The following is a 14,438-nucleotide window of genomic DNA, read 5'->3' on the forward strand; positions in this document are numbered from 1 at the left end:
TGAGGAGAAAACAAGGACAAATCCGTGAAAAGTTACCCGTAGCATCATTTCTCTTGATCTGCTGGGGGAAATTAGTCTACTACTCTCTTTTTTCTCTGTGGGACCCATGGGACCCCTCTCACAGACCCCCATGGGTCCCCAGACCCCACTTTTGGAACCGCTGCTCTAACGATCATCTAATACACAGCTCCATGTTTCAACTTGTACGCTGTAATTGCCCGTTGAGTCGCCCATCTGCAAGAGGACAGGTAGTTGGCCGTGTTTCATTGCTGTACTTTGCCCCACCCACCAGCAGCTCCCAGCCCTCCTGTGTAACCCCTGATTGGCTGAGGGGATTGCGGGTCCTGAGACTGAGCGCTCGGCTCGGAGCTGCGCGTCCGCCAGTGTGCACCAGTGAAGCGAGAGGAGCGCTTGGAGTCAACTGGCAACGAGTGGTGATTTCTTTTTTCTGCCTCAACCAGGCTGGATATAGGCTACTGTGCTTCTAGTTTGCTGCAGCCCAACATCAAATACGTTTTGTATATACAGTAGGCTCTTGCATCGTTTCCTCCCACTGGCTCTACATTTTCAACGGATTTTTTTGTGTTGCATGGACTAATTGTCGGGATATTTGCTGCCTTTTCCAAGTGAGATAAGGGGAAATTAATTAGTAAGTAAAAGCTTCAAGACTTGCGGAGGGGATGTAAGACTAAATCTGCTGGAAATAAAGAGGTAATCGGGACTTCAGTGATGTGATGAGACATTCCTGCAATTGCACCCCTGTTCTTTAGGCAAAGATATCCGGACTTAAGCTGTTGAATAATTTTATGACTGCAGATCCTTTTAGCTTTTTTCATCAGATGTGCAGTTTGAAAGCGTAAAGCTGCCGACCGAGGAGGAAATTTTATCACTACTTGTAATATATTACACAAAGAAAGATATTTATCCAAAATGCGACTTAAATATTTGCTGGCATCAAGGCGGAGAATTTAAAACGGACTTTTGAACCCCATTACTTCATCTGCACGGAAAATATACATTTTTGTGGACTTGCTCGCGGGAATTGTCATTTTGTGTCTATGCAGTCAGAGCATTTTTTCCTCCTTTGAGCTCACTTCAAAATGGACAGTTTCTCTTATGAGCCATGTGTAAGACCAGTTTGCTGCTTGATGAGAGCTGCACGGATTTACACGGCTAAATCACGGTTGTGAGAAGATTCAGCATGTTTTCACAAATCTGTCGTCCCCAATGTTTCGTGCGCCGCAGTAGACCGGAGGATGTGCTCTGCCTGAGAAGAGTAAAATAGGCTAAGGCACTTGTTAGAATTATAGCTTTCACACCATGATATAATTTGCATACACACGAGCTATTCGTCATCCAAACACTTTACTGGACATTTTAATGAAATGATTCATTTGGAACATTTTTCCTGTTTTCTATGACATGCATTATTGTGCGTAATTATCAAGGTCTTTATTAGGCAGAGAAAAACTCAACAGGTACAATGCAAACCAAGCAGATGGAATTAATACAATTAATTGCTGTGTTCCTCTTATTCTGTGTCGGGGCTGAGGCTGTTATCAACCTTAAATATGGAATAAACGAGGAGATGAAGCCCGGGTCAGTGATTGGAAACGTGACAAAGGACGCACTAAAGCAAGGATTTCAGATCGCACCGCAGCCCCCTTACTTACGGGTTATTTCCAATTCTGAACCACGATGGGTTGAACTCAGTCCAGCCGGAATCCTTACAACCCAAATGAAAATAGATCGGGATGTAGTTTGTCGACAGAACCCAAAGTGCATTATTTCCCTAGAAGTGATGTCAAACTCTATGGAGATCTGTGTCATCAAAGTTGAAATTGAGGATTTGAACGACAACGCACCCAGATTCCCAACGAGCCATATTGACATTGAAATTTCAGAGAATGCCTCCCCTGGTACCAGGTTTCCCCTAGAGGGGGCAAGCGATCCGGACTCGGGGATCTTTGGAGTGCAATCATATTCCATCACCCCAAATGAGCTGTTCGGACTAGAGATAAAGACCAGAGGAGATGGGTCCAAAATTGCTGAGCTTGTTGTGCAAAAATCGTTAGACAGAGAGACCCAGTCCCATTATACATATGAAATCAGCGCAGAAGATGGAGGAGACCCTCCAAAGATAGGCGCGGTCCAGTTAAATATCAAGGTAATTGATTCTAATGACAACAACCCTGTTTTTGACGAGCCCGTGTATACAGTTAATGTGATGGAGAATTCCCCTATCAATACATTAGTCATTGACTTGAATGCAACGGATCCTGACGAGGGCACTAATGGAGAGGTTGTGTACTCGTTCAACAGTTACGTCACCGAGAAAACGAGGGATGCTTTCAAAATTGACCCCAAAACCGGGATCATCACTGTCAACGGTGTTTTGGATTATGAAACAACGCAAATATATGAGATCGACGTCCAGGCCAAAGATCTAGGTCCCAACTCTATCCCAGCTCATTGCAAAGTCACAGTGAATGTGATGGATACGAACGATAACCCACCTGTCATCAGTTTACTCTCACTGAACACAGAGATGGTCGAAGTTAGTGAAAACGCGCAGCGTGGATATGTCATTGCATTAGTGAGGGTGTCTGATAAGGATTCTGGGGCAAACGGCAAAGTGCAGTGTAGGCTCCAGGGCAACGTACCGTTCAGACTTCAAGAATATGAGAGCTTCTCCACTATACTTGTTGATGGTAGGCTGGACAGAGAGCAAAAGGACACATATAACCTGACCATCCAAGCGGAGGACAGTGGCATCCCTCCTTTACGCGCCACAAAATCTTTGGTAGTCAAAGTCACAGATGAAAATGACAACCCTCCCCACTTCCTCAAGCCACACTATCAAGAAATGGTGATGGAAAACAACCTCCCGGGCTCATGTCTGCTCGCAGTCTCAGCAGAAGACCCGGACCTGGGGATGAATGGCACCGTTTCATACTCCATAGTCCCCGGTGAGATTAAGCACATGGATGTAAACACATATGTCAGCATAAACCCATCAGGCCGCATTTACTCCATGAGATCATTTGACCATGAATACACCAGGACTTTTGATTTCAAAGTGTTGGCCAGAGACAATGGCAATCCCTCTTTATCAAGTAACGCGACTGTGCGTATTGTGGTGTTGGATGTCAACGACAACACACCTGTTATGACAAACCCTCCCCTTGTTAATGGCACCGCGGAGGTTTCCATCCCAAGAAATGCTGGGTTGGGTTACATGGTAACCCAGGTAAAAGCAGACGACTATGACGAGGGGGAGAACGGTCGGCTGACTTACACCATCTCAGAGGGGGACAGGCCTTTCTTTGAAATCGACCAGGTGAACGGTGAGGTGCGCTCCACCAGGATGTTTGGAGAAAACGCCAAATCCACTTATGAGATCACAGTGGTGGCGAGAGACCACGGCAAGCCCTCCCTGTCCGCCTCGGCCTACATTGTGGTGTACCTCTCACCAGACCTGAACGCGCAGGAGTCTATTGGACCTGTCAACCTCTCCCTCATCTTCATCATTGCCCTGGGCTCTATCGCAGCTATCCTGTTTGTCACCATGATTTTTGTGGCGGTCAAATGCAAGAGGGACAACAAGGAGATCCGGACGTACAACTGCAGGTACTGACTAAATCTGTGTGTGTGTGTGTGCGTGTGTGTGTGTGTGTGTGTGTGTGTGTGTGTGTGTGTGTGTGTGTGTGTGCGTGTGCGTGTGCGTGCGTGCGTCCGTGCGTCCGTGTCAGTGCATTGCTTTTGTCATGCAGCATGTAGTAGAGGCCCGATTGTGAGGACTGCAGATGTTTCCACAGCTGAAACTGAGGTAGACGATAAACCTGACTGCTTTAAATCAGACTCGTTCTGCTGAGGCCCACTGTTCCGTGGTACGGAAACGTGATTGATTGGTTTAATCCTCCCATTGTAACCAATTGACTCATAAATATGACGGTTCAACTGTCATGTTCAATTTGCGGGCGTGTTGCCGGACAATTAACGTCCCACTGGTTCAATAGTAGTACCAGACATTTATTATTTAACGTCCACCATGGCTGATTGGCTGTTATCAACTTTAATCTTGTGTGATTATGGACAGTCATGCAGATGTACCTCTCTTTTATTCTACACCAAGAAATACTAGGAGCAACTACAAAACGATCAGATTAAATAAAAAAATAAAATAAAGTAAATACATGTAAAATGTAGTTTAGATGATATAAAAACATGTAAGTAACATCATTAACCAGTTTCTTGGAAAGTAGCAGATTATTAATTTTTAGGGATCTTGCATTTAACATTCTGTTTTGTTCATCAATCTGAACATCAGCTCTGGCTTTGATTTCCCTGTGCCATATTACCACTATAAATTTACATATAGATTGGATTTGAGACTTTAACCTGAAGCTATAATCATATTTTGCTCCAAACATAATTTTGTTGATTTGAAGTTAAGTTGGGCAATTTTTCAAGCATGTAGTCATGAAAAATATTCTAAAACGGACAATATTGGTCTGATTTTTTTTCTCAATATAGATCAGAAATTCAGATTTTGTTTTAATTCTTGTGTAGTGTTTGGTTGAAATGATCACAACTTTTAAGTGTTTTTCAATATTTAGCAAATTGTAGAGCTTGGATATTGAAATTAATTCCTGTTCTCTTTTCTAGTAGCTCTGAGGAGGATTCTTCCACAAATCTACATCAGTTTAAATCGAGGCCTCAACTCTAGATTAACAAGAAGAACTTTCATCTCTTTTCAGCGTATGAACAGTTAAACGGCTATACATTTGTTTTAATTCAAGCCTGATTCAATGTAGGGGGATACCATCTACATCAAAACAGCTACTTCACACAATGTCATATTTTTAATGTAAGTTATACATTTTGTTCAAACATGAAACAATGATAGACAACAACAAATTCAAAATTCAAAACTGCTCTCAGTACTTTACTCTCCTAGTGTGAGCCACTCTCCCTGCTGGGTGCTTTAATCAGCACTGATGTGCTCTGCTTCTCAGTCACCACCTCGAAGATGAGGAGCAGTTATCTCCAATTTATTGCTTGTCTTCTGTCAGTTTGTCTGACTCTAAAGATTTCCCCTCCCAGATTTCAATTTGGGCACAGAGTAGAGAGACATGTTAAAATGATAAATGAAAAAGAGATGGAGTATTTTCTACCCTTGCAGCTGCCCATTTTCTTTCCTCTGAATCAAGGGGGAGCAGAATGGGGGCGGGAGCTGTTTTCAAGATGCAATCTAAAAGAAAAATGAAAAAGACAAACTACAATGGTGCTTCTTAGCCTGTGTGATTTTAGAAGCGACAGAGGATTAGAGCTGAATTTTAGTTAGGAGCAGAGGCCAGTGAAGGCTGGTATAGCAGAGACGTTCCAGACAAGACAAGAGACAGGAACAGACACATTCCAGATATTGCAATTTCATGTGTAACTATAGTTTTGTCGTACGCTTTAACAGGAAATAAACCATATGCTCCATGCTGTGAGGTTAAAAATGGCCTCTTTCAGAATTTGAAGTAATGCAGATGGTAAAAAACATCACAAATTATATGGAATATGTCTAGCAAAGTTTGTAGTCATCACTATAGAGTACGTAGCATCTGTTCTCCTGTGGAAAACTGCAAGGCTGTGCGAAGGATGGATATTTCCCCCAGTCTGAGGATCCTTTGATAAAACATAGCTGTGTTGCTCATTTGCTCTTATTAAAGTCAAAATCCATGGTTCAAGTTCGCAGCAGCCACTGAGAGCAGCTAAATGAATTTGAATCTGCAGTTCTCCTGCACTCCGTATTGCTAGTGGGCTCTCTTGATAATGAAAGAAAAAATGGAATTAGTGTGGGTTGTGTGCTTTGAATATGTCTGCATATACCGGTAGTGCTGCTGAGTACCAGTGTGTTCTTTTGCTTTGCTTCTGTGGTTTTGGCATGTTTGCATTGTGTCTGCCTGTTTGTGACATGTCGATCGTTGAGCATGCAAATGCAAACAAACAAGGGATGACAGCTCCATTGCAAGCCAGGAGTGGAAAGTCACTTAAGTGTGCTGATCCACCCCTGGACACGGGCAATGAGACTTTGTCTGGCACCCATGGTCGAACAGCGCCCTAGCTGGCATGGCGGGAGAGCTTTTTGACCGTGTGGACAGGGGAGGGGAAGACAGAACACTGCTTTATTGAGTCTGTTCAGTTTCTTCTACTTGCGCAGGGTGGCGGAGTACTCATATGGCAACCAGAAGAAGTCCAGCAAGAAGAAGAAGCTGAGCAAGAACGACATCCGCCTGGTGCCACGTGACGTCGAGGAGACAGACAAGATGAATGTGGTGAGTTGCTCATCTCTCACCTCCTCGCTCAACTACTTCGACTACCACCAGCAGAGCCTGCCGCTGGGCTGCAGGCGCTCCGAGAGCACCTTCCTCAACGTGGAGAACCAGAACTCACGCAATGCAGCTCCCAACCATGGCTATCAGCACCCGTTCACCGGGCAGGGGCACCAGCAGCCAGACCTCATCATCAACGGCATGCCACTGCCAGAGGTGAGATACAATCCACTGTGATCTGTCCTAAATCCTTGGCTGGGCTGCTTTGGGCAAGAGGGGTTGAAGAAAAAAGGTGGGAAAGGTTTCAGTACCAGAGAAGAAACAGTCAGCTTCGTTTGATTTCCTTCATTATTAATGATTATTAATAAGTCTCCTTGATCGTGGTAAATATTAAGAGTGAAATGTTTACATTGTTTACCACATTTTAACACATCTCAAGGTCCAGCGATATTTAGCATTCCATCATAACAAAGATTATGGTGTCAATGAAATGTCTGTCTCTCATTAAGCTATTTGAAATGGCCCGTGTGACGTTATGTCAGTCAATATGAGTGGAATCCTTCAAGGCATTTCAAGAGACACTGAAGCCGACCTGTGACTGAGAGCGCTTTGCCAAGCAGAATTTGGAAGCCTGACAAAGTGGATTATTTGGCCTCTCTTACTCAACTTGTTTTTTTTTTTTTTAATTTGTGTGTGCTGAGCTATTGCAAAAAGAACAGGAGTCTGAGCACCTGCCAGATATATTGACCCAGCTAATCAGCTCCACCACACATTTTTCAGGTGCTAGCAGAAAGAATAATCATTGCTTAAATGCTTTATCTGTGTGTCGTCCATTTGGCTGCAGTGTTACAGCATGGCCACTCTGCACAGCCAGCCACTGAATTACCCTGACATACCATGCATGGCTCCAGCAGAGCAGTGAAGGTTGACTAGAAAGACTATTCAAGTTGACAGAGTGTATGCCGACCAGCTGATCTTTAGTTTATAGATTTTTGTATGTATGAACTGGTCTATTGGATTCCTTGGGCAACCTCCCTCTTTCTCTTCATAACGCACCTCTCCTTGATCCCATGGGGGGAAAGGGACATTTATGTTTGTGTGTGCAAGAGAGAGAAAATGTGCATCAGCGTTTGTGTTTGTGTAAGAATGCGTATCATCCTATAGACAGCAGCAAATAAGCTCCAGCTTCACATACACACACACACACACACACACAAACGCAGACAGTTGTAATTGATGACTCCAATCTCCGTTTGACATTCAGTGAGAAGAAGGTGGGGTGAGGGGTTGGGATTGGGGGTCTTAAAACAAGAAACACAAGATGGATATTGATGTATTGACTGGATGATCCAGAGAGATCCAGGCACCGATGGATCCTGAGAGGTCAATGAGACCTACTTACAGGCATGCTGATTTACTAGGCCTGTCTGGGCCGTTTCAGAGTGAGCGTGTGTGTGAATAACACAGGTAGAGAGCATGAGACATGTTGTAGGGGGGGGGGGTTGTCCTTTGGTGTTATCCGGTCAGTAGGGGCAGATGTGTGGAATTCAGCAGGTACATGCAGTGACCCGTATGCTGTGATTGTGATTTGCTGGTAGGTAGTGATACGCAGGCCGTCACCTTTTCCTCAGCCAAAAAACGTGGGCTTGGACACACGTAGAAGTCAGCCGAAAAATGCAAAAGCTCCAGCAGCATCCGGTCTCTGTGGCTTAACCATCCAATAAAAGCACATTTGCCGCAGGATTAGGAGAGCCTTTATTTGTTTCAGCTAATGAAAAAGTGGAGAGGGAGACAAATAGGGTTGGAGATTGATTTTGATGATTCCATATGCAAAGCGTGGCGTTGTCTTGATAGAGCTGTGTGAGGGCAGATAGAGAGATAAGGAGGGAAGAAGTGAGCACGGGTGAATGAGTCTTAGTGCCAGGTGTCTGAGCCCTGATCCACGTTTTCTCATCTTCTTAGAGGCAGTTGATTGGCTTGATAGAGGCTGGGCCTGTTTAGCATGCAGCTTCCATCGCTCTCCGCCTTGCACATGATGTTGACAAACATCCCTTTGACCCAGCCTTTGCATATTTTCCCTGGACTGAGAAAAGAGTGTGTGTGTATGAGAAACTAAGTGAGAAATAGTGGTAGCGAGAGCATGCCTTACCCCAGCGCCACAACAGTTGTCATTGTTTTCTTTCCTCCCCATTGTGACATTTGCAAAATACAGACGCCCTACAGTATGTACAAATGTTGCTCTTAAATAAAAAATGTTTTCAGTCTAATTACAATGCCATTTATAGCGCACACAAACAGCAGTGAAATGACTGATAATTGCTTTGCTACAATGAGCAAGCTCAGGCTTGAAACTACTTGACTCCACAAGTCCTCAATCCATATCCATTTGACTGGCTAGGACACACGAGTGGTGGCACTGTTGTGATTACTAAAGCTGCTTTGTCCCCAAAAAAAATGTTTTCATCCTGAGGACAACCTCATCAGGGCACAATGATGTCTCTGTGTTTGTTTATTTTCCAAACATGTAGTTTAAAATTATCACATCCATCAGAATGTGATGGGCTCGTGTCTATTTGTAATTAATGTCTTTGATCGATGCGAGGTTCTTCTCTATTGTTATTGTATGTGGGGCAGTGAGCATCCAGCTTATGTCAGAGCAGCTGGAGTAGAGCTTTTCCTGCTCCACACAACGCATGCTGGCACACGCACACACACACACACACAAATACACAGACACACAAACAGATCAGACTTGGCCAAGATAACAGTGACAGGTCTCCCCAAAGGCCTCATACCTGCAATTGCATTGTGTATATTGTATTCTCCCTTGTGAGAATATGTACCAGTATGTACGTCCCTGAACATCCCTGTCCATTGTTTTGAAAAGCATCAGCTGTGAGATGTTTGTTAGACCTGCCTGTGGTAGCACTAATATGAACGCTCACAGGAGAATAGAGCTGTCTTCCATGGCTTAATTATAGTGAATCACTTGGTGGGGGAGACAATTATACAGTAAAGGAATGGCCTTTGGCTAGAATGTGTTTTTGAATTTGTAATGTGTACTAAGGCTTCTCACACCTGTGATTCCAGATAATGAGCATAGCAGGAAAAATAAGTTATCTTACTTTATCGATTAGCCTTATTCGGGTAAGAGATTGCAGGTTTTGCTTTTACACAGGTGATAAATGAATCAGAAAAAGGTGATAAATTAGATAGAAAGAAGAGGTTGGTCTTGGCACTCCACGGTGTAAAATGTTCAGTATGCGGTGGTGAGCGCGCTTCACAAGTTTAGTTAATTGATAATCAATGCAATCATCCTCCAGATGCTCTCTGCACCGTTTCCTTAAAGATACTGTAGCTACACAGGTTTCATCGATATTGTATTGTGATGTATGCCACCATGTTCAGGTTTAGATCCTGACAAATGAGAAATGGATGTACGTTTTGTGTTTGTTTACTCAGCTCTCACAGTCAATCAAAGGACCTTAAATGAGAAAATGAAAATTGAAACAAAACAACTGACAAGGTATCTCAGTGCACCAGTCGTTCTGTTTTTCCCTGTTAGTAAGGAAGACGTTTTGATATTGATGTAGGAGAGACAACAGGGAGTGGTTCCAGCGAGGCTGCACATCCCTCGCTATCACTTCACATCAGGACAATATGCATGGGAGCATTCAAACGTGTCATATTGAGCATGCAAAGTAGATGTTATGCTGTCAGCGCATGCTACACGTGTTGAAACTGCCAATCTCCCCCCACACACGTACTCATGAATACACACGCACACACAATATTTCCTTTGGAGTGTCACATTTATTTGAAATATGGACTGTGACATTATCATTTACATCATTATGACCGACTCAGAAATCTCAGAGAAGGAGAAATGAGAGGCATAACCCAACATTTTCGATAATCAAACGTGATTTTGCATTGAAAGTACTCTCTTAATGTTGTTTTGATATTGTCATCATTTCCTGGTGTTTAAGATTTGGTTAGCTATAAAGGCTAATCATATTTCCTAAATAAAAGAGTTTCTTTCATTTGAGTGTTAGATTTTATAGGACAGTTCTAGTGTTATTTGGAAATTTACATCAGATTTTTTTCCTCAATGTAGGCTTTTCAGTATTTTCCATCATCTTAGCACCTTTTCAAATTAAATTAATTGTTAATTAATTGTAAAAATGATTTGAAGGTCAAGAGCATAATGCAGATCTTTTACAAATGTGTAAAACAAAGCTTCTCTTTCCATTTATATTCACAGACAATAGCTGGTAGGAGCATTTATCTTTGGTGTGTTAGTTGATCTGAAAAGGCTGTGATTGACAGAAAGTAACCATGGAGATCATCATCTGTTGGTTGAAAGGAAAATTGGGAAAAGACAACATGGAAAGCAAAGAAGCAGAGCGTGGAAATAAAACTCTTGTCTCGTCTCAGCTCTCACGTCATCGCTGAATGCACACATGAATACAATTGGAAACACTTGGCCGAGACTTATTTTAAAATGTAAAAGTTCATTGCCTGATATTAATTTTTGCAGTGTATGACTATTGGCTTTCTATTCACAGTTTTCAATGCCATTTGAAAGTGAATAGTAGTGAATGAGAATTTCAGCAAAAACTAATTGAAAAATGTCCTCCGTCAGAGTCTACACATTTAAAACATGGTGAGCATTAAAATGACATAAATGGGAGAAATCAAATTACACTTTTCGGGAGGAAGAGTAGCAGTTCAAACCAATCCCTATTTACTCCCAGAGTATAAGAGCCATCATCACACTTTATGTCTAGATACCAATTGTCTCTATATTAAATATAGGCTAATTGTAATGATTGAATAACCAGTTTAATCATTCTGTCTTAACTATACAGTAAAAGACGTTAAGGGGCATATAGCCAATGTCTTGATAATAAGCTTTATGCTCCGATGATACAGAAACTTCAGCTCTGTGTCAAAAACGTAGAAAAGATTAATCATGATGGGGAAGGCACAACAGCTACACAGATATTGTGCAATAAGGGAAGGGATACATGACTGTTTGAACTTAAAAGTCAGTGTTTTATTTATTTATATTTTGATGCGTCGGAAGAGTGGGGGAGGTGTATGTTGCATTCTTTAAAGTCTCCTCCTTTCAAAGGATTTTGAGAACGAATCGTTTCATCTCCAAAAGCTTCAGATGCGCACTGATTGAGTGGCAGATGAACCTGTTAATTATTTAGAGAGGTTATTCGTAAGGCAGAGACTTCAGAAATGCTCCACTCTTCAAGTGTCAGTGTTTATAAGGTGAAATAAAGCCTTGTCTGTCAGAAATAAATGAACAGTGTGACAGTGATGTACTCGGTGCCCTCTTATAACATCTCTCATTTGGTCCCTCCTGTCGTGTTTAACACTCAGAATTCGTGGAGCTGTAGGGTGATTTAGTGACATTACTCAACAAGATGGTTTTCACTTCATGCACAAACAGTGCTAGTTTTACACTTGGTTGGGTTTTTATAGCCTTGACCCTAACCCGCACCACCCCATCACTACATGTCAGTCTCGATGTTGCAGAGGTACAATGAAATGACATAACAACCCCAGGCAGCCAGTCAGAACTGTCCGAGCCCGCCGGGTTGCCACCCTCTTGTTGGGATCAGAGCATCCAGCCAAAGAGCTTAAGAGTCAAAACACATGAGTGACGATGTCTGACGTTCACATGTCACTGTATGTGTCCTAAACACATGTGACTGCTAAGGAGCATACAGAGGGAGTAATACTGTAGAGAAACGGCAGGGCCTGGAAAAACAAGGAGAGACAGAGAGGGAGAGAAGAGGGGAGAGAGGTCTATTTATAGAATGCCAATGATTTTCCACAACCTATCGCTACTGCCTGAAACATGTTATTTTTCTCTGTAAAATGTGGTGTTAAGATGAGGAAGGGGTTTTATTGCACAAACCATATCAACCTCCACAGAAAGCAATAATGTCACTTTTCTATGTTAGCACAATATATTTTGTTCTTTCTGAAAAAACAAATATGATGAGTATTTCAATGTACCTACAAACATGGATGGTGGTATTACCAAAAGACAGTGATTCAAGTATAAGTTTTGAGTTTTGCACCGACTCCATTTCCTTAAAATTGTCAAATGGTTGAGCAAACCTGAGAACGTCAGCAAATGAAATATGTTACAACATGGCATCTGTAAGCAGTTTTAAGCACAGATTGCAACAGTAAAATCTTATGGTACCAATCTACTTAATCATTCATCCAGAGATAATTATACTTGGTTCAAGACGACAGACCCGAAAAGGAGAATATATTTTACTTGCATTTAAAGCTGTATCATGCAGAAAGAATTTGAGATTAAACATCAAAGGAAGGGGATTTTATGTGGATAAGTCAAAGATAGTCACATAGTGGTCTTTCAGCACTTTATGTTAAAAGATTTTTTACTCGGCACGTACCTAAATGCAAAAATGGTATAATGGCATTGGCCTTAGGTTGATAGGTCCACCCGTAAATGGGAGAAGGCTAAATGGAGTGAGGGAAATGGACATAGTGATGATGTTTATCGCTTGGGAAGGGGACATCATTACGCACCTTGTTAAGCCCTGCAAGCATTGCTGCGTGGACGTAATTACCCATTTAAATGAGTTTCCAGTGGCATTGTTTTTTTATTTCTTGAATTAAGCTCTCTGACACAAATATGCCGCATTGTGTTTTCTTTCATGGAAATCCTTGGACTCTCTCAAGTCCTAACCAAGAGCAAGTTAATGTGTGTAAATTTACCATCAAGCAAATGATGGTAAGGCATTTGAAACAACCATTTACAGCTGTTCACACTTTTTTTTTTTTTTTTGCTAAATGTGTTTGTCAAATTCAAACAAACACAATTTTAGTAAGGAGCAAAGTAAGTTACTGTTTTTAAGTTGTCTAATAAGACCAAATAAGTCTGAAGAAAAGTTACTGTATGTCAAGGGAAGGCTCCGGGAGAAGAAGAAAAAATAACCTCATCTCTCATTAATGCAGAATTTGCTGCCCATGGTCGAAAATGCCTGTAGTTACATTAATATAGGATAGAAAAGGTCAGCCTACATATTAAAAAACACAAACCCCAAGACTTGTTATGGCCAGGAGAGAAATCTATTTGCAGTGGAAGCTCACAATACTATTTGCTCTGTCATATCCAGTGAGGAATGTGTCCATCCCTGCCCCTCTGGCTTAGTGAATATTAAAACAGAAGCATTTCTACAACGTGTATCAGCATTCACTGTAAGAAAACATTGACACTTCTTCAATATATTTGTCAGGTCTTGCAGATAAGAACATTACACAATCAGTCTTTTTTTTTTCTTCTTTTACCTTTTCTGATTTGTTATAGAACAACAATATTTTTCACCAAGTAAACCAAGTGAGAAAAAAGTAATTACAAAAATCCAGTAATGACCATTATGATTTGCATGCTAATGTTATCCAAATATGGAGAGAAGAAAGCTATTAATTAAAATTCATGGATATCAGACATTTTTAACTTCCCTGTCTTTGTTGAACCTTGGGTCACCCGACTTGTTGCCACATTGCTGAGAGAGTTCCCAGGGCTTTCTCCTGAGTGCTGATCCTATGCTTTTTTTTTTTGAATGACAGGGAAATGGGGGAGGGATTCTGTGAAACAACAATACTCGCTGTGAACAGAAACTTTTCCAAGCAGCCAGCTCTGACACCAGGGAAGAATGACCTTTCCAAGTGTCCTGTTTTTTGCCTAAAACAAAGAGGAAGCAGGAGGATGTTAGTTAGCATTTCCCCCATCAGATTAAATGTCAGCTTCTGCATGCATAATTGTAGAATGAAAAGGAGGGAGACTTGAAGTGAACCAATTTGCTGGTGGATAGATGAATCCTGAGCTTAGCTGCATTGCAGATATGTCACAGTACTTTTGGCGCCGTCTGATTACACTTCACTGTTTTAATTGTCCTTATATTTGGATCTATATGTTAAGCGCTCCACTTGGCTTCACAGTAATTGTAACATCGGGTGAAACTTAATTTAGCTGGGAAAAAAAAGACTTATGACTGTGCCACATGTCTACTTTTTTAAAGAGCAGAGAAAAGGAATTTAAGGAAGGCAGATCAGACA

At 41.9% G+C, this 14,438-nt stretch overlaps 1 protein-coding gene across 4 annotated transcripts in view; it reads left to right on the forward strand.

Annotated features, from left to right (window-relative positions):
• The first annotated feature begins 366 nt into the window (after window positions 1-366).
• pcdh19 (protocadherin 19) overlaps window positions 367-14,438 on the forward strand; it is a 54,240-nt gene continuing 40,168 nt past the window's right edge. Inside the window, exons 1-2 of one of the 4 annotated variants that reach the window (XM_067599722.1) lie at window positions 367-3,630; window positions 6,194-6,539. In XM_067599722.1, the coding sequence (XP_067455823.1) occupies window positions 1,484-3,630; window positions 6,194-6,539 (2,493 nt within the window). In that variant the 5' untranslated portion in view covers window positions 367-1,483. The remainder of the gene's footprint in view (window positions 3,631-6,193; window positions 6,540-14,438) is intronic. The other 3 variants (XM_067599724.1, XM_067599723.1, XM_067599725.1) reach the window with 3 other exon arrangements.

Source organism: Thunnus thynnus, chromosome 9, assembly GCF_963924715.1.
Source record: "Thunnus thynnus chromosome 9, fThuThy2.1, whole genome shotgun sequence".
Classification (NCBI taxonomy): Eukaryota; Metazoa; Chordata; class Actinopteri; order Scombriformes; family Scombridae; genus Thunnus; species Thunnus thynnus.